General features: G+C 38.8%; 2 protein-coding genes across 3 annotated transcripts in view; one reads left to right on the forward strand and one right to left on the reverse strand.

The window, feature by feature from the left end:
* The window catches only part of tubgcp4 (tubulin gamma complex component 4), a 248,833-nt gene that overhangs the window by 207,177 nt on the left and 21,248 nt on the right, over positions 1 to 20,408 (reverse strand). The gene's annotated exons all lie outside the window — the stretch shown is intronic.
* The window catches only part of iqgap1 (IQ motif containing GTPase activating protein 1), a 115,797-nt gene that overhangs the window by 47,754 nt on the left and 47,635 nt on the right, over positions 1 to 20,408 (forward strand). The window contains exons 3-15 of one of the 2 annotated variants that reach the window (XM_062030480.1): positions 6,872 to 7,028; positions 8,572 to 8,649; positions 10,169 to 10,245; positions 10,846 to 10,913; positions 11,291 to 11,404; positions 14,483 to 14,661; positions 15,400 to 15,487; positions 15,561 to 15,718; positions 15,799 to 15,883; positions 15,960 to 16,123; positions 16,459 to 16,619; positions 16,699 to 16,823; positions 16,941 to 17,104. In XM_062030480.1, coding sequence (XP_061886464.1) covers positions 6,872 to 7,028; positions 8,572 to 8,649; positions 10,169 to 10,245; positions 10,846 to 10,913; positions 11,291 to 11,404; positions 14,483 to 14,661; positions 15,400 to 15,487; positions 15,561 to 15,718; positions 15,799 to 15,883; positions 15,960 to 16,123; positions 16,459 to 16,619; positions 16,699 to 16,823; positions 16,941 to 17,104 — 1,618 coding nt within the window. Of the gene's footprint in view, positions 1 to 6,871; positions 7,029 to 7,063; positions 8,018 to 8,571; positions 8,650 to 10,168; positions 10,246 to 10,845; positions 10,914 to 11,290; positions 11,405 to 14,482; positions 14,662 to 15,399; positions 15,488 to 15,560; positions 15,719 to 15,798; positions 15,884 to 15,959; positions 16,124 to 16,458; positions 16,620 to 16,698; positions 16,824 to 16,940; positions 17,105 to 20,408 lie in introns of those variants that run through there. The other variant, XM_062030481.1, reaches the window with a different exon arrangement.

Below are 20,408 nucleotides of genomic sequence, written 5' to 3' on the forward strand. Positions count from 1 at the left end.
CCCTTTGCCATTAAAACTGGTAAACCTAAAACCACACCCTCCAGACGTCGCTGTTAGATCAGGCTTGCTGATAGCAAAAAGATACAAACATCAAATATACAGTACAATACTAAAATGCAAATCTGTGGTAAAACTCAAACCTCAAACTCTTGATAAAATAAAGTGACCAGTGTTTTGTAGTATTTGATTGATTGGAGGAGATGGAAGCGCATATGAAGTGTGAGGTGAAGTGTTATTACTGTTACTTATTTTGGTGGCCTTAAATGTACTTGTGGCGGCCACAAGTATAAATGATTATAGAGGAAACACTGCACCGTGATACGTATCAGATCATTAGGCTCTTGCCAATACTCAACCCTAATTCTTAAATTGTTTTACATGTGGGTCCTGCTGAAAAAAGTTCGGACAACAGCTGTGCGCATTGTACGCGCACACATGCATGTCGTAGCATAGCAATTCTTCCCCCACAGTTCCTTTTTACAAACTTTATTAAAAGAAATTACCTAAAATACTCCACAAAAAAGAATCAAACATTTTCATTTAATTAATGTGATCGCTCTTCCGTACTTAGTTTATTTGATAAAAGAACAGAGTAAAGTCCTGATTATTTAAAAAGTGTCCTTTTAATTACTTTTATTGTGAATAGAATATAAAATTAACTTAACCTTCTTTGGGTTGGCAGGCGGTGCCTTTGAGGGTTGCATCATGGTGGTGGAAACACTGCATAACTAATATGATAAAATACCTGTATAACATTTCACTAAATCAGCAAGTGAGAAGAGAGAGTCAAATGGACCCGCAGTTTCTGCAAATTTTCTGGAAGTTGAGCTTAGTTATGGATCACATATTTGCACATTGTCTTCAGTGTTGCAATTGTTTACCTAATGTACAATTGAATTTTTATCATCACCTACAGTAGACGGTAACTACCTGTAGCTTCACAGCAATAAACATGTGACACAGAACGATAATAACTTTTGAGCCCAGAGAAGCAGAAAATGTCAAGTAGTGCTATTAATTTAGATAGCAGTACAGTGAAACTGCTTAAGTACTGTATGTTCTGCTTTTTTGACAAATTCATCAAGTCCTTTCTTATTTGGGACGGCATGGCTCGGGTGGTAGAGCGGCCGTGCCAGCAACTTGAGGGTTGCAACTTCTGCCATCCTAGTCACATCCATTGTGTCCTTGAGAAAGACACTTCACACTTGATCCTGATGGGTCGTGGTTAGGGCCTTGCATGGCTGCTCTCGCAATCAGTGTATGAATGTGTGTAGGAATGGGTGAATGTGGAAACGGTGTCAAAGTGTTTTGAGGAAGAAAAGCGCTATACAGGTATAATCCATTTACCATTTATTACTAAAAAGTTCCCGTTTTAGTCGACGTTAAAGTACATGGTCGACTGCTTTTGTCAACGTAACATTTTAGATCCAGACGGTATATTTCCATAAAGATAGGTCTGTTTATTACTGCATTTGTAGTCAACAAGATCATTCTCAATAAGAAACGTGAAACGGCCACAGAAACATACACAAAGTCACTTCCTGTTTAGTGTAAAGTTAGCTTCAAAATAAGTATGTAATAAGTATAAATAAGTATACATCTAACAAAATGCACACAGTTTTAGTTTTTATATTTTAGATAGAAAGAACGATTTGTACATCTACGGAATCTCTATTGTCATTGTAGTCAAGACATCCATTACAGTTTAAGTGTAAAATTAGGGCTCGGCGATATGGCCTTTTATTAATATCTCGATATTTTTAAGCCATGTCACGATACACGATATATATCTCGATATTTTGCCTTAGCCTTGAATTAATACTTTATGCATATAATCACACCAGTATGATGATTCTATGTGTCTACATTAAAACATTCATGTTCATACTGCATTAATATATGCTAATTTTAAACTTTCATGCAGAGAGGAAAACCACAATTAAGTCAATTTACCAATACTGTATTTATTAAACAGTTATTAAGCAGTGGCACAAACATTCATGTCATTTCAAAACAGAAAGTGCAAGATTGTCAGAGACATTTTAAAACAAGCTATTAGTGCACTTTTGTGCATGATGTCACCAAGATGACATATCAAAACAACACTAAATTAAAGTGCACTTTTTGTACAGAACGCAACTACAATAGTTTAAAACAAATAAAGTGCACTTTTGTGCATGATGTCACACAAGATATTCCAATAACTGTCAAATAAAAATGAGCTGCATAATAGGAAATCAAATGGTTTATGTCCTTCGCTATGTGGTATGTTACTGCGGATGTTATCTCCTTCTGTTGTTGACTAATTTTTTCATATGGTGTTTATCTGGAAATGGTAGCGGGTAGCGGGGGGTGTATATTGTAGCGTCCCGGAAGAGTTAGTGCTGCAAGGGGTTCTGGGTATTTGTTCTGTTGTGTTACGGTGCGGATGTTCTCCCGAAATGTGTTTGTCATTTTTGTTTGGTGTGGGTTCACAGTGTGGCGCATATTTGTAACAGTGTTAAAGTTGTTTATACGGCCTGTATGGCTGTTGACCAAGTATGCTTGCATTCACTTGTGTGTGTGAAAAGCCGTATATATTATGTGACTGTGCCGGCACGTGAAGGCAGTGCCTTTAAGGTTTATTGGCGCTCTGTACTTCTCCCTACGTCCGTGTACAAAGCGGCGTTTTAAAAAGTCATACATTTTACTTATTTAAACCGATACCGATAATTTCCGATATTACATTTTAAAGCATTTATCGGCCGATAATATCGGCAGTCCGATATTATCGGACATCTCTGGTCACGACCAAGGGTTGTTGACATGAACGGGTCGCATTTTATTTATTTTTCATTTGAACATATAATCAGATGTAACACAGCTATAAAATGTAACCTGGTCAGCAGACAGCATTTATGTTGTATACCGTAATTTCCGGACTATAAGCCGCTACTTTTTCCCCTCGTTCTGGTCCCTGCGGCTTATACAAGGGTGCGGCTTATATACGGCCTGTTCTTCTCCGACACCGACGAAGAGGATTTCGGTGGTTTTAGTACGCAGGAGGAAGACGATGACACAATGATTAAAGACTGACTTTTCATATACCGGTAGGCTGGTTATTTTGATAACGTACAGGCGAGCACTTTGTATTACTTTGCACCGTTGTATTATTTGTACTCTGCACGAATGCTGTTCGCCATGTCAAAGATGTGAAAGTTTGATTGAATGATTGAAAGATTTATTGTTAATAAATGGGACGCTTTGCGTTCCCAAACAGTCATCTCTGTCCCGACAATCCCCTCCGTGGTAGCAGGAACCCCTATATACTACGCTAATTACACATCAAAACCCTGCGGCTTATAGTCGGGTGCGGCTTATATATGGAGCAATCTGTATTTTCCCCTAAATTTAGCTGGTGCGGCTTATAGTCAGGTGCGGCTTATAGTCCGGAAATTACGGTAATTTAAAGGTTTGAGTTTGGTCTCCTAATACAGTATGTCATATCAGTGTTTCCATCACGTTCATGCAGATGTTGTCCTTGTTTAAACTTTTGGTAAGCGTGTTGGCTCTAATATGCACACCATGTTCCATTATTTTACTTTTGTCCAGACCAGATTATTGAACCATAAGTGTGAGCACAGCCTTTGGTTCCACAACTTGACCCGATATGTCCACTGTTACCAGGTGGTGAAGATATAAGCGGATGAAATTCCTGCAAGGCTTTTCTGTGTCGGACAGCTCAGCAGGTCTCCCACATGGCTGAGCGCTGACAGGGGCACAAAGCAGGAATGTGGCTTTACAATATGACCTAAAAAAATGAAGTGTCTCCCACCCAAGGAATGTTCTGGAGAAGAGGTTAAACCAGGCAGGGTTGTTTGTGTCTCAGTGAAAGTGCCTTGGGGGTGGACTGATATATGAATTCCAATAAAGAGTCATTGTTAAAATGTTGACTTGATTTTGAGGGTCGCTTCTCAAAGCCCAGTTATCATTAAAACTGGGGCTTCAGTGTTTTCCACAGATTAGCAATCAATTTGTGGCAGTAGAGGCGTGTCTATCATTATACATTTGCGTTTATTTTTTTTTCAAAAGGCAAAAACATATTACACATATATTTAAAGACAAATCTGTAGTATCAGTGATTGATATCAACATATATTTCCTATCTCAGCTGCATTCGGGCGGAAGGACAGGTCGCCCCCTCATCGCAGGTTGTTTAACCCAAGAACTGTAATTTTAAAGCAGGACAAATGCAGAGGACACATTTCGCCACATCTAGTGTGTGTGTGACAATCATTGGTACTTTAATCTTTAATAACGTACTCAACGTTTTGTGGAACATGATTGGCAGGAAGCAGACGTTATTATCCCATGTATATCACCTGGAAAGTGAAGTGTTACTTTCCTGTACAGCAAAATTTAAAAAATCTAAATCACGATTAACTGAACCTTGGACTTCAATTCCATTTGATAAACGATCCTGCCACGCTTAAGTACTACTCTACTTTTTTGTCGACAACATCCTTATTGTAGCAAAATGTGTCCAAACATCTGACACGGAATTCCTTTTTTTCGCATTGCACTGTTGGCTCAGTGTTTGAGTTTTCCTCCAAAATGATTCTGTGTAACGGATTGGATGGGACAATGTCACATGGTTAGTTCTTCTTCTTTTGCTGGTTTCCTGGCAGCCTTATCGCCCTTTTAGAAGCTCCAATTGTCGTTTTTTGGTTATTAATCATTATTCCTCCCGCCCTAATTAATATTACTATTAGTGTTTTGTCTCATTATATACAACGCTGATTTTGTTTTCATAAAAACCTGTTGGTTAGGTGTTGGAGATATTGCAAATTTTGATATTAATCTGATACCAAGACAATATTGGATTGTTGATACTGATAGCAATACTTTTTACTTGAAATGTTTAAAAATATTAATATCATGATTACATTCAGAATAGGACGAAACTTTTAGCCCCAAAAAATGTATATTGTATTATATGGCAGCACGGTGGTAGAGGGGTTAGTGCGTGTGCCTCACAATACGAAGGTCTTGAGTTCAATCCTAGGCTCGGGATCTTTCTGTGTGGAGTTGGCATGTTCTCCCGTGACTGTGTGGGTTCCCTTCGGGTACTCCGGCTTCCTCCCACCTCCAAAGACATGCACATGGGGATAGGTTGATTGGCAACACTAAAATGGTCCCTAGTGTGTGAATGTGAGTGTGAATGTTGTTTGTCTATCTGTGTTGGCCCTGCGATGAGGTGGCGACTTGTCCAGGGTGTAACCCGCCTTCCGCCCGAATGCAGTTAAGATAGGCTCCAGCGACCCCAAAAAGGGACTAGGGGTAGCAAATGGATGGATGGATATATTTTATATAGCAATACATTGTTCTCTCGGGGGGGGTTATGTTCCAGACCCCTCCTTTGAGTTAATAATAGTTCATAATTAAGGGGAAAAAAGAGTTTGTACTTATGATATGGGTTTTTGTTTATGACATAACAACCTAGAACTCCATAATTGACTATATGAGCGCCTTTTCTCTCAAAATTGTACTAAACAAGTGAGGGGGAAGATTATATAATTTTTTCATGTTTGGTATTCATACAACTGCCTTTTGTTCAGGAGAGAATGCACAAAAGCTAATACAAATAATAGAAGAAATTAACAAATTAAAAAGATGTTTTGACAAAAACAGACTATGTTTGAATCTCAGTAAAACTAAAATAATGCTATTTGGTAACAGTTAAAGGGAAAGTCAAACACAAATACAAATAGACAAAGTAGACATTGAAAGGGTAAAAGAAAACACATTTTTGGGTGTAATAAAAGATGATAAAATTAACTGGAAAACTCATGTAAAAAATATACAACATAAAGTAGCAAGAAACACGTCAATAATGAATGAAGCAAAACATGTTCTGAACCAAAAATCGCTTAATATTCTCTACTGCTCACTAGTGTTACCATACAGATATGGTACAATAACTCAGAAGTTATTGTGTAGAAATATTGGGAAACAACTGCAAATGTGCGCTTCATTCATTAACGGTGTTACAAAAAAGATCAATTAAAAATAATATATAATGTTGGATATAGAGAACATACAAACCCTTTATTTATTGAAAATATTGCAATTAAACGATTTTGTGCATTTGCAAACAGCTAAAATTATGTACAAAGCAAATTATAACCAGCTACCCAAGAATGTACAACAATTCTTCTCAACAAAAGAGGAGAAATATAACCTTAGAGGAAAATCATTTTTAAAACAATTGTATGCAACACTTAAAAGTTAAAACCTTTAGCATTTCAGTATGTGGAATTAAATTATGGAATGGATTAACCAAATAAATCAAACAAAGCACTAATATGATTCAGTTTAAGAAACTGTTCATACTACAAGTGTAGTACAAAGAAGAACAATTATGATGAACATCTTTAACCCTTTTTTTTTTTTTTTTTTTTTTGAGATAAAGATTATTTTTGTATTTAATATTGTTTTTACTTACTATGGTCTATTATTTATTTATTATATATGTATTCACTGTTCTGTTACAGAGAACAAGGAAGTTGGATAAAATTGCTATTATATAAAAAGGGGTAGGATTAAATAATCTCAGTTTCTTCCTACTCCTTTTCGTAACGAAACAACTGGAAATATGTGATAGATAGATAGATAGATAGATAGATAGATAGATAGATAGATAGATAGATAGATAGATAGATGCATTACATTGTATCGTATACATGTTTGAAATAAACTGAAACTGAACTGAACTGAACATAATCATTCTGTAGAGACACATATTATTGTTATATCAGTGTAAAAATATCTATTTGGCATAATAACGTTTTGATACAGTATGTTAAGTGTGGCTGTTTTGTTGTCCCTGCAGATGGATGGAGGCCTGTCTGGATGAGGAATTACCGCCCACTACAGAGCTGGAGGAGGGTCTGCGGAACGGCGTCTATCTGGCCAAACTTGGCAACTTCTTTGCCCCTCGAACCGTCTCCCTTAAGAAGATCTACGACCGCGAGCAAACGCGCTACAAGGTGACAACGAGTACAGTTCAAATTAAATTTACATATACTCATCATGGGTTTATACGTCTTTTAGAATTTCAAGGGCCTTCAATGAAAATTTGGCACCAGAATTGGGCCAAATTTATCATTAATCTCTGATGTTCTCTAATTTACAAATGTATACATAGACGCTCAAATATAGTGTTTATATACGTTCACCAAAAACTTATTATAATTGGTGCTGAAGGTTTCATAAATGTCTTTTAGCTTGACAAGGCCTATTAATTTATTGCTAGTGATTATGGCTGACTAGTAGTGTCTCTCTGTAAAGCACACAATAAAATAAGTATACCAAATAATTGGTTAATTTGAATTTACAATCAACAAAACACATGCAAATCAAAACAACTATGTTTAGAAATAGAAAATAACTTTCCTCTGTCGCTTCTTTTTGCAATTGCCGGTACTTGGATTTGTGCATGCGCACACACTTTAATACATCTGAATTTTTTCTTGCATACAATGTTTTCTGGATTTGAACGTACGTCAATTTTTACTAGCAAATCGACACAACTCTTAATACATGAGGCCCCTGGTACGTATAAGGTGTGTTAAGGAGTGAAGTTACTTTGCATACCGCTATCTGCTGTATGGAGTTGTAACGAAAAGTTACTGCCACAGACAGTCCCGTTATAATGTGTTAGTGAGCAAGGGTGAACAGGTAGTGCCAAATCCATTTGCAGAGGTTTAAATATATCAGTGGTGGGCTGCATAAAATAGAACAATGTATGGGAAACACTGGATGTCCATTTTTGAACACCCTCGTATGTAACCAGATATTAAAGTTAAGTTAAAGTACCTATGATTGTCAAATTTGTCCTCTGCATTTGACCCATCCCCTTGTTCACCCCCTGGGAGGTGAGGGGAGCAGTGGGCAGCAGCAGTGGCCGCGCCCGGGAATCATTTTTGGTGATTTAACCCCCAATTCCAACCCTTGATGCTGAGTGCCAAGCAGGAAGGTAATGGGTCCCATTTTTATAGTCTTTGGTATGACTCGGTCGGGGTTTGAACTCACAACCTACCGATCTCAGGGCGGACACTCTAACCACTAGGCCACTGAGTAGTGGCCGCGCCCGGGAATCATTTTTGGTGATTTAACCCCCAATTCCAACCCTTGATGCTGAGTGCCAAGCAGGAAAGTAATGGGTCCCATTTTTATAGTCTTTGGTATGACTCGGTCGGGGTTTGAACTCACAACCTACCGATCTCAGGGCGGACACTCTAACCACTAGGCCACTGAGTAGGTAGATATGGTTCCTTGTCTGATAAAGCATTATGATAATGTATGGAATGAAGAGTTTACACATGAAAGATTGTTAATTATGCTGACATTTCTACAAATGTCTTGGATGATTAAAAAACTCCACAAATCAAACTCTTGTTTTCCACAGTGTACAGAAGAAGGCAGAAGCCACACTTATTTTGATGGGAGACTCACTCTGCCACACTTAAAAAAACCTCTGTAACACGCAAATGACTATTTGATTGTAACTGTTTTTTTTTATTCCCACAGGCAACAGGACTCCATTTCAGACATACTGATAATGTCATCCAGTGGCTTAATGCTATGTCAGAGAAAGGCCTGCCAAAGGTGAGCAGGCTACTGTGTTTCCTACTACGACATTTATGATTGCTGCCTTTGGTAAAAACATAACTCTTGCTTTGTTTTATTTAGACTCGCTGAGTGGGTGCTCTATGAAACACTCGTAGCAAAAATTAATTTTAAGGACTCCTAACCAAGATAAAACACAAATAATATCAAGATAATACTTAAATTGGAAATACTAAATGTTAAAAATATATATCAGGCAAACCTTTAACAAAGTGATCACTGAAAACCTGTGCGTTCCTTCACTCTACTCCCTTGGTCTGGAGTGCCTGCCACTTTTCTCGTCGTCTTTCGTAAAATCTCGACATCTTTTGCTTTTTTTGATTACGTCTTGGGGAACTTTGAATAAACTCTTATCCTTTTTGCAATTTGATGGTTCCAACAGCCTAAAAAAACGCAAGCATAGGACATTTTATTTGAGAAAGGCACAATGCCGCCCAGAACGCTATGACGGACAGGACGTCAGGGGAATACAACCTATACAGAGACAACGTTACTAGGATGGCAACACAGATCCCTCTTGCTCCTTCTTCTTATTCTATGGAAGACCCTGTGGTTTATAATGTGTTGATGAGCGAGTGCGACCGTGTAGCGCCAAATCTATTTGTGTGGTCCCAATGTATTTGTGGCAGGCACAGTGGGTCAGTTTATGTCTGTGTTATATTCATCATTACTGCAAATCAGTGTGAAACAATAACAAACATGTCTACTGTCTAGTCAAACAGCAATAAAAAGTGCACACAGTGACTTCCTGTACAAAGTACTCTAAGCTTCAAAATAAAAGCATGGCATTCTATTACAACTACAAAAAATAGCAACCATTTATTTATTTATTTTTATTTTTTTAGAACGTCAACTACTGGAAGTACGATTTGCACATGTACTGTATGAAAGCTTTAGAATGATATAACTGCAGGAGCTGTTAGATAAGAGTAGAACATATCATAAGAAAGCAGAACCATTTAAAACAATGTACAAATAGAGGAAAACCATGTCAATAAACTGCATTGTTTGAAAATTTTAACTACAGGTTGAAAAATGCTTTATTATCCATGCTCATTATATCTCGGGCCAAAGTAACACGTATGTGTGCAAACAATGGCTAGTTTTGCTTCAATTATGGTTATGTCGTCAATCGCTTATGCCTTTGTTTCAATATTGTAAACTCCAAGATGCTCCTGATGCTGCGTCATCCCTGTGTTCCCTGTGTGTGATTGAGAAATGTACAAACGCACTTCTCTTTTACAACATCTTTGTGTGAATGAGACAATGTAGAATATAAGCACTCTGAGTACCTTTTAAGGCAGAGCCTTTGCATTCATTTCATGCAGCCTGGTCATGGTTTATCCTACTCAATCTTAAGTTAAGTGCTTTTGCAATGAATGTTCATATGACTTTTTGACCCCATTTATTCTGTGAATCCTTTATAGGATTTTTGTTTCGTGTCCCCTTATTATTGCGACATAATTGATTAATTCAATCACTGATCTTGATGTTTCAGATATTCTACCCTGAGACTACAGACATATATGACAGAAAGAACATGCCACGCTGTATCTACTGTATACATGCACTAAGGTACTCACTCTGTTTGACTCACTCTCTTTCTGTCCGAATCGCTTTGTCAGATTTTGTACACTTTGTTATTCTGACACTGCAATTAAAGTGTCTCCTTTAATTCTTATCTATCAGTTTTGTTTTCATAAGAAGTATTATCAATGTAAACAACTTTGTATCAAATATCAATAGCTGTGAGTGCGCAAAAGACTGTGAATTCTTCTGCAAAAGGTGAGAATGAACTTTTTATGAGGTGAACAGTTGAGTTTTACATGAGAACAGCATTGAATGTTATGGGACTTAGAACTATGGAGTTCTTTGTAGTAATACCACCTAAGGTGAAATAGATGTAAGAACACTGTCTGGTTTGGAGCATGGCAGTGTGGCATGGTGGTTTTTATTGGTTTATATATGTGCCTTAAAACCAGAGAGCCCAGCTTCATTCCACCAGAAATGTGTTCATAATTACCTTAAAAAACAAGCATTGTTGTGATTTTGGTTGGATTTATTAACACTTACATAGCATACCACAACATATTTTGGACTGCAACTTCTGCACAGAGGATGTTGTGCCCACTGCAAAAGGCTGGTGGTGCTCTCATATTATTTCATCCTTTACAGCCTATACCTGTTCAAGCTGGGCCTCGCACCGCAGATCCAGGATCTGTACGGCAAAGTGGATTTTACTGGTAAGAGTGCGAACCTGAAAACAAGTCTCCCTCTGTCTCCAATTTTGTTCACTCGTTTATGTCTCTACGAATGTCACCACATCGACACAGTTAACATGCACATGTTAAATTTGTCTGCAGTCTGTGCTTAGGACTCTGAGACCTCTGAGTTGGGTTTTAATGTTTCCCAGCAAACCGTAGCACAGGAGCTTCTGTCAATGTGAAAGTCATTAGTAACTGTGAGAGCTTTTCCTGTGTCAGAGCAAGAATGCACATTATCACACATAAGCCAGGAACAGTCTGTCCTCGAAATATCTAACTCCCTGACCCAGGCCCCCTCTACTCTTTTCCCTGCCATCATGGATTTATTCCTTGTGCTTTGTCTTCTCTTTTCCCAGAGGAGGAGATCAACAACATGAAGAGTGAACTGGAAAAGTATGGGATCCAGATGCCCGCCTTCAGCAAGATTGGCGGAATCCTGGCCAATGAGCTCTCAGTGGATGAAGCTGCATGTGAGAGTTGCTCAGATGTCACAGGAAAGGGGAGGCAAGAGGGCGGGATCCAGTTAACCCAATGAATGCCAGTAGTAATCTTTTTGACATTATGTTAAATCAACGGTTTAATTAGCACTTTAACTCAGTGGTTCTCAAATGGGGGTACGCGTATCCCTGGGGGTACTTGAAGGTATGCCAAGGGGTACGTGAGATTTTTTGTAAATATTCTAAAAATAGCAACAATTCAAAAATCCTTTATAAATATATTTATTGAATAATACTTCAAAAAAATATGAATGTAAGTTCATAAACTGAACATCAAATCAAGTAGGCTATTCCATTCATTACCATAAACCCAGAGTTTCCCCCATGCCATGATGGTTTGACCCTCACTAAAATGTCTGTCAAAAAGAACTGTGAAAAGAAATGCAACAATGCAATACTCAATGTTGACAGCTAGATTTTTTTGTGGACATGTTCCATAAATATTGATGTTAAAGATTTATTTTTTTGTGAAGAAATGTTTAGAATTAAGTTCATGAATCCAGATGGATCTCTATTACAATCCCCAAAGAGGGCACTTTAAGTTGATGATTACTTCTATGTGTAGAAATCTTTATTTACAATTGAATCACTTGTTTATTTTTCAACAAGTTTTTAGTTATTTTTATATATTTGTTTCCAAATAGTTCAAGAAAGACCACTAGAAATGAGCAATATTTTGCACTGTTATACAATTTAATAAATCAGAAACTGATGACATAGTGCTGTATTTTACTTCTTTATCTCTTTTTTTCAACCAAAAATGCTTTGCTCTGATTAGGGGGTACTTGAATTAAAAAAATGTTCACAGGGGGTACATCACTGAAAAAAGGTTGAGAACCACTGCTTTAACTCATAGAACATAACGCTAATTCTGCTTAAAGGACAAAGATGGTATACTAGAGACCAACACATACAGTACATCACATTTCTGATTTTTTTATAATTATTTGTAATTAATGTTAAAGATGTGTGATGTTACATGATGTTCCATTTGAGGGTTCATGGTAAATGTAATATTTTTTGAAAATAACTCAACTTGATATGTTATTGTGCTTAGTGAATTGAATGAAAGACCAATAAGTGGTACCTTAATTGGTTCTCTGATTCAGCTCGTACCTTAGAAACCTGGTATTGCAAAACACCATCGCCCATTAAAATTAATTTTGAAATCCATTTATTCTGTGCCAAAACACCCCAATTTTGCCCTTTTAACGTTTAGATAAGAAGTATTGTATCAAACACAATACAATATAATGTGCTACAAACAACTACAGTAGTTTTATGAAGTAATGTAATTATAATGTACACCATTTAGTTTATAGAGTAGACTTCTACCGTATCTCCTTCGAGCTGCTTCTCTGTCAAACACACCATCAGCAGCTTCTTCATATTTTTATGGATAAATCTCTGCCATTTAGAAATTATTTCAACGTCCTATGCTGGCGTTATCGACTTATTGTGCATCAGTATTCTATACTTCTTCTCAGCACTGTCTTTCACACTCACTTTCTTCGTTCCCATGGTTGGAAAATAAAGTTTTGTCAATATTTAGCTATAAACTATTGCCAGCAAGTAAGACCAGACGTTTTGGTCGGATCTTACTGGGTTAATCGTGTAGCCATGCCAACTAGCAGTGGGAAGCTTGTAACCCAAATACAAACGTATTTGCTCGCAACCAGAAGCATAACAATTTGCAGAGAGACAGCTTACATTCCGAAAAAGTAATAGATGGGACACTGGTATCCTGAGGCACCAATGTTTATTAATTGAAAATAATTTAAATCATGGCTTATTAGTGTGTTGGTTATTATGACAAATACAGTACCGTATTTTTCGGACTATAAGCCGCTCCGGAATATAAGTCGCACAGGCCGAAAATGCATAATAAAGAAGGAAAAAAACATATATAAGTTGCATTTTTTGGGGAAATGTATTTGATAAAACCCAACACCAAGAATAGACATTTGAAAGGCAATTTAAAATAAATGAAGAAAGTGTACGTTATATGACGCATAAATAACCAACTGAGAACGTGCCTGGTATGTTACCGTAACATATTATGGTAAGAGTCATTCAAATAACTATAACATATAGAACATGCTATACGCTTACCAAACAATCTGTCACTCCTAATCACTAAATCCGATGAAATCTTATACGTCTAGTCTCTTACGTGAATTAGCTAAATAATATTATTTGATATTTTACGGTAATGTGTTAATAATTTCACACATAAGTCGCTCCTGAGTATAAGTCGCACCCCCGGCCAAACTATGAAAAAAACTGCGACTTATAGTCCGAAAAATACGGTATGTCACATTAGGCTATTTTATGGCTAAACTTGTTTTATATGATTTATTAAAGCATTACAGTTGTTAAATAAATTTAAAAGGACTTTTAATGGCAAAAAATTGTGTAAATGACATAGCTTATTACACACTGCCATTTTGTTGAAGCCATATCCAGGGATAGTCACATGACTGCCACATGACAATCGCTCCAAAAAGTTTCCTGTACGTCACTTAGGGACCTAATAAATTCAAGTCAAGCACGAAGCTGTATAGATATTGTCTTTTTTTTGGACATCTAAAGTGTTGATGACACACGGTTCTTTTGACTTAATTTCTGAGAATCATACTAATTTAGGATGCGTATGATTCTCGGTATATCTATGCATTGGAGTATAAAGATAGAAGTGTTTCTTAGCTTGTAAAATAATAGAGAGAGCAAACATTTACTACATTTTCATCGCCTGTCATTTTTTTCATACACGGCAAATATTGACATACAAACATAAAATGTGCAGATATGATATGTGGCCTCATAAAGTGCATTTATTGCATTTCTAAGTGTCATTAACTTGACGGCGTGCATCTATTCTATACAACCCGCAAGGAAGACATTAAAGATGATACTAGTGTAGTGGATATGATGACAAAGCATGTTCTCATGGTATAAAAGACATTCCAAAATGAAGTATCCGAAAGGAAAGCTAGTGATGTTATCATCTTCAGTGAGGTTAAATGACTGATGAGCTTTCCCTTTCATCAGTACACGCTGCTGTGATTGCCATCAACGAGGCCGTCGACCAGGGCGTCCCAGAGAGCACCATGGCTGCCATGCAAAATCCCAATGCCATGTTGGTCAACCTGGACCGCAACTCCGCCCACCAGTATCACAACATATTATACCAGGCCAAAGGGCAGAAGGTGGCCAACTCACGCAAACGGGTAAGATGTGAAAATGCAGTTAATGGTGTGCAGATGTTTCAAATGACTAAAATTGGAATGGTGACCTGAGGCTCATTTTGTGTAAATAATATGAAGTGCATGTAACCAAGACTGAGGATCAATTGAAGCAATGTCTTGGTTTTATTTAGAAAACTAATTTAATGTTAAACCTGCTGGAGGCACCAAAGAAAGGATAACAGACATTACACTTTGAATATGTTCCTTCAGCAAACATTTTAAATAATCTCTTTTGTGTCTGTAGCAACAGTGGAATGCATCATATTTCAGTATTTAAGATGGTGTCATCTACTTTGCATAATTTGCCATGATGCATATGCATGTACGTTTGTAATTGTTATGAACGAGGGAGACAAAAAGTGAGCAAAAATAACATGAAAAGCAAAACAAATATGTTTACAAATACAAATACAATTTATTCTGTTTGCTTTATAGTGTGTTTTATCTTTGTCACAAGCTAAACAGAGCCGCTTGTGTGTGCTTTTAGATGGGGGTGTCCCCGCAGCAGCATACTATAGAATCCAAAAGTGCCCAATAAAACCAACAAAAGTTGCTATAACTGATACATGGGTTCCAGCATATCACCTTTACTTTCTTTGGGTGGTTTCTTTCCCTGCCATCTGTATGTGTAATATTTTGTCATTAACAGTTAATGTCTGACGAATTTAGGGCCACATAAACACAATGGAATTGAATTGAATGTGTGTTGTGCTTATTCAGCAAATGGAAAATGCAGGCGTTGAGAGAGATATCTACGATGAGCTTCTCACTCAGGCCGAAATCCAAGGAAATGTTAACAAAGTCAATGGTGAGTGGTTTGTCTAGACTCAAACATGTGAGTTTTCCATAGCTGTAGTAAAATGTCAACATTTTCCCAACAGTGCATAACGCCCTTAGTGCTGCTGAACGGGCTTTGCTGAGTGGGGATGAAGATAAGTTGTACGAGGCGCTGAAGGCCCTGGTCATTCAAAACCTGCAGCCCCAAAACAAAGGCTGGTACTTGAAGCAACTCCAGGGTGACCGGGAAAACAAAGAACTGGTATGATCTTTGCTGAGACATTTCCAATTCTTTGTCTGTGTTTTTTCATTTTAATCTCATCCAAACACCGTCTTTATTAGGCATCTGCAGGCCATGCACTGACTAAGGATGAGCTGCAAGCTGGTGTGGACGTTGCTAATGAAATAGCAGAAGGCTCCATGAAGAGTATGAACACATCATATGGTGTAACGTAATGTTGACTTAAGTTCAAGAGGCTTAAAACAATTGTGTGGGTGTGTAGTGTTGAAGGCAGTGGAGCGCATCAATGCTGCCATTAAGGGCGGTGTACCAGAGAAAACTGTGCAGGAGCTGATGAACCCTGATGCTCAGTTGGCTGAAGTCTACCCCAGTGCTGCTGATCTTTACCAGAGAGAGCTGGCCAACCTGCAGCTGCAAAGTACAGAGGTACCTTTCACCAAAACACACATACTTGCACAGAGGTGTACCACGGTGAAAGAAAAGTTGCAAAGCAAAGTTCCCACAGGTGCTAGAAAGTCTATCCATTTTCTACCGCTAGTCCCTTTCGGGGTCGCGGGGGATGCTGGAGCCTAGCCCAGCTGCATTTGGGTGGAAGGCGGGGTACATACTGGACAAATCCACACCTCATCGCAGGGCCAACACAGATAGACAGACAACGTTTACACACATTCTTGCCATATATCTAGCACAGCTGTGAAATTGGATCCTAACTTGATGAAATGTGTATGAACTATGGAATATTTGGGTTGTCTATGTTGCAGGGCTCTCTATCCCACCCAGAGCTTCTTGTTGCCGTTGAGATGTTGTCTTCAGTGGTGCTGATGAATGAGGCCATGGACGTTGGAGACCGAGACACAGTATGGAAACAACTGTCCAGCTCAATCACTGGGCTTAGTAATGTGGAGCCTGAATATGCACAAAGGTCTGTACACACCTCAGGGGTATTATAGTATTATCATGTTGTTACATGGACTGTAGTGCTGTGCCCCTGTGGAAATCAGGTACATGGATGAGTTGATACGTCTTAAGGCAGCAGCCCGAGAGGATGGTTGCGATTATCTCACCTGGAATGACATTCAAGCATGTGTTGATCAGGTCAACATGACTGTGCAAGAGGAACATGAACGTAAGACATACACACACAGGCCTGTTGGGAATTGACTGTGCCAACATTCTATGGACAGTACTGTATACTGTGAACGGTATAGTTCCAAATTTTAAAAAGTAGATTTGTGTATGCTAGGTATTGCAGCTATTGGATTGATCAATGAGTCACTGGATGAAGGGGATCCCATGAAGACTTTGGCCATGTTGCAGAATCCGTCAGCTAAGCTTACAGCTGTAGACCCATCTGTGGCTCAGCACTACCATGACAAACTGCTGGAGGCCCGAAGGGAGAAGGCTCACGTAAGACAACTATAAACATGCTCAGAATAAGCACAACATTGCCAGAAAAAGTTGCATTTTAGCAAACAAACCACCTCCAGAGTGCTTGATGGTCTATTAGAGACGTATTCATATAAATACATTAAAAACAGTGAAATGTCTCAAAAGATAGAAATGTTTGAAAATTCTAAAAATTTAGCTGTTTGCCCACAATGTTAGATTTGTCGTTCGCCTGCCTTCCTTCCAGGTTTAGGGTTAAGCTACCACTCAATGACAGTGTGAATGGTTACTGAATGGCCATTTGACTATATGTGTGAGCTGTGATGTGACTGGCTACCAGTCCAGGATGTAGTCCGCCTTTCGCCTAGCTGGGAAAGGCTCCAGCTCACCCGTGGATTAGTGAGAGAAAATGACCTAATTATGCAATAAATATTAATTACAACCACAACAATTTCGATCAGCCACTGCGTCAATCCATTACTGCATGGGTGTCAAACTCTGGCCCGCCTTGAGGCGATATCAAATTAACACTAGAGCTGGCCCGCCGATTATATACAGCGGCGGTGCCGCGGTATCACCGCATTCACCGCTAATTCTCATACTTGCCAACCCTCCCGGGAGACTCCCAAATTTCAGTGCCCCTCCCGAAAATCGTCACGTCCGCTTTTTATCCAGTCCAACGAGTGCTGGCCCAGTCACATAATATGTGCGGCTTCTGCAAGCACACATAAGTGAATGCAACGCATACTTGATCAACAGCGATACAGGTTACACTGAGGGTGGCTGTATAAACAACTTTAACACTGTTAGAAATATACGCCACACTGTGAACCCACACCAAACAAGAATGACAAACACATTTCGGGAGAACATCCGCACCGTAACACAACATAAACACAACAGAACAAATACCCAGAACCCTTTGCAGCACTAACTCTTCCGGGATGCTACAAGGTGTATGTGTGTGGGGGGGGGCGGGGTTCGGTGGTAGCGGGGGTGTATTTTGTAGCGTCCCGGAAGAGTTAGTGCTTCTCTTCCGGGACGCACATATCTTGTGACTGGGCCGGCACGTTGTTAGAATGGATGAAAAGCGGACGTGACGACAGCTCATAGAGGACGTTAAAGGCAGTGCCTTTAAGGCACGCCCCCAAGACTGTGGTCCGGGTGGACTATGAGATATAATGACTGATGAACACCTTCGTTCGATAATGAAGGTTGCCTCAGCTCAAAGCCTGAGCCCCAACATTAATGAACTAGCATCCAAGAAAAGATGCCAGGTATCTGGCTTGGGCACATCAGATTAGATCAGTGTGTTGCAAACTGAGCAGTTTAAAGTCCTGAATGGTTGGTTTATTTATTGTTATTTTATTTTCAAATTTATTAGCCTGTGGAAAAAATTTATGTTGATATTTACCTCAGAAGGCTGCAAATAGAAAAGAGGCATTACATTTTTATTTAAATTGTATTTGATGTGCCATTGATATTTTTTATTATTGTTATTATTATTTGAAACTCGATTTTGCATGTCACTATAAAGTTATAAGCCTTGCTTGTTCAGTATTCAATGCAAAACTTGTTTGGGTCCCTATTAAAAGGTAATTTTGTTCAACCGTAGCCCGGCTTTGTTCAGTTTTAAATTTTGGCCCACTCTGTATTTGAGTTTGACACCCCTGCATTACTGTAACGTTGAGGAAAAAAATTGTTTTAAAACACCAAAAATCTATCAACTCAATGAACTCACAGTAATGGAAGTTACTTAACTAGACTTAGGTTAACTTAGGTCACCACTTTCACTTCCTTTGCACTTCTTGTCATACAATGCACGGTGACTCCTTGCTGTGATACCTGGCTGTACGGACATAATTCTTGTGTGTACACTGTCTGTAGACTAAACTAAAAGTGTGAGTCACCATGAATGTTTGATCGCAGTGCTTACACACATGTCATGTGCAGCCGTATAACGCAGCACATGATTCAGTCTAATGATGTCATGCTGTCATCATCCCTCCCTTTCACTTCCTGTCACACAGACGGTGCAGATTGTATCAATGCGTGACTTCCATTAGTTTTATTTGTGCAACTAAATATTTTTTTACCATTGAACTATTGCCGACTTATTGGCCAGTGTTGTGTTTTTATTTTGCGAATGCATGCCATATTTGGTATGGAATTCTGCCACAGTAGAAACCATTTCCCCTCTCACAATACTGTTGAATAGCTTCTTAAATACCCTCTATATTTTTCAGAGCTTGGGCGGTGTTGGGTTTGTTTTTGTTCCCCCCAAAATACAAATAAAGGAAGTTGCTTATCTTGGTTGAACATTTAAGGACTGCCCACTTGGTTGCAAATATCAACAGCAGCTTTCATCAACTCTTAAATTAATCATATGAAGAATCACAAAAACCGGGGGAAAAAGTACTCTGAACCCCCATTTGTATGCCTTTTCGACAGGAACTAGCAATCAGGGTTTACTTCCATAAAGGGGCAGAGAGCTAACCGTTACTTTTGATTGGCTAGACCCATGTGCACAGATGCCATCCTCTAGCAGCGACATGTTTAAGAACAGAAGTGTGGTTAGAATAGTTCAAAATAGTATTTTTAAATGGCAAAAGGGTCCAAAAATCAAAGCAAGAGCCGAGGTTTCAGGTAATAGTTGATGTGGGGTCAGATAATAAACCAGACCAACCGGCTGCTGTTTGTTTCTTAATCACTACCTTTGCATGAGTTTTAGACCAGCCCAGAAGCTTTGATTGTGTAGGTTTAGCAGAGACAAACATACAACAGTTCCGGTTGGACTCAGCTGATGAAACAAGCCTCATGAAGTCTAGTTGCTACCATAACAAAGTGACCCGTATTGTATGTAGTTGCCGTGGCCTCAGTTTATCTTGTGCCTTGTTTTCGGTTGTGAGTTTTTAAAACTATATTTAACTTCCCAACCCCCTCTACTTTCACATCCTCTTGTGTGCATGAAAAGTTAGTTTAATGTAGCAAACTTGTATGTGACAGTCGTTGCACCACCCGTTCAGACACCACACCCTAACTGGGTGGTTCCTGTCAGCAGTCGTTATTCACAGTCCGCAAATACTACTTATTTGAAACACCCACTTCAAACATGCGCTAATCAAGTTGCCTTTTATGAAGATAGAGCTTCTTTGACTGATGCTGCAGATGTTAATAGCTGCCTGCCCCCTCCGCCTTAAGATCAGGTATCAGTCTGACTCATCCGCCCCTTCCTCACACACACACCTTCCCTCTTCTGCCCTGCAGCCTAACAAGAAGGGGCAGGACTCAGAGGGAGGGAGAGGGCTGAAAACAAATGAGGTGG

This window comes from Entelurus aequoreus, linkage group LG02 (genome assembly GCF_033978785.1).
Source record: "Entelurus aequoreus isolate RoL-2023_Sb linkage group LG02, RoL_Eaeq_v1.1, whole genome shotgun sequence".
Taxonomy (NCBI): Eukaryota; Metazoa; Chordata; class Actinopteri; order Syngnathiformes; family Syngnathidae; genus Entelurus; species Entelurus aequoreus.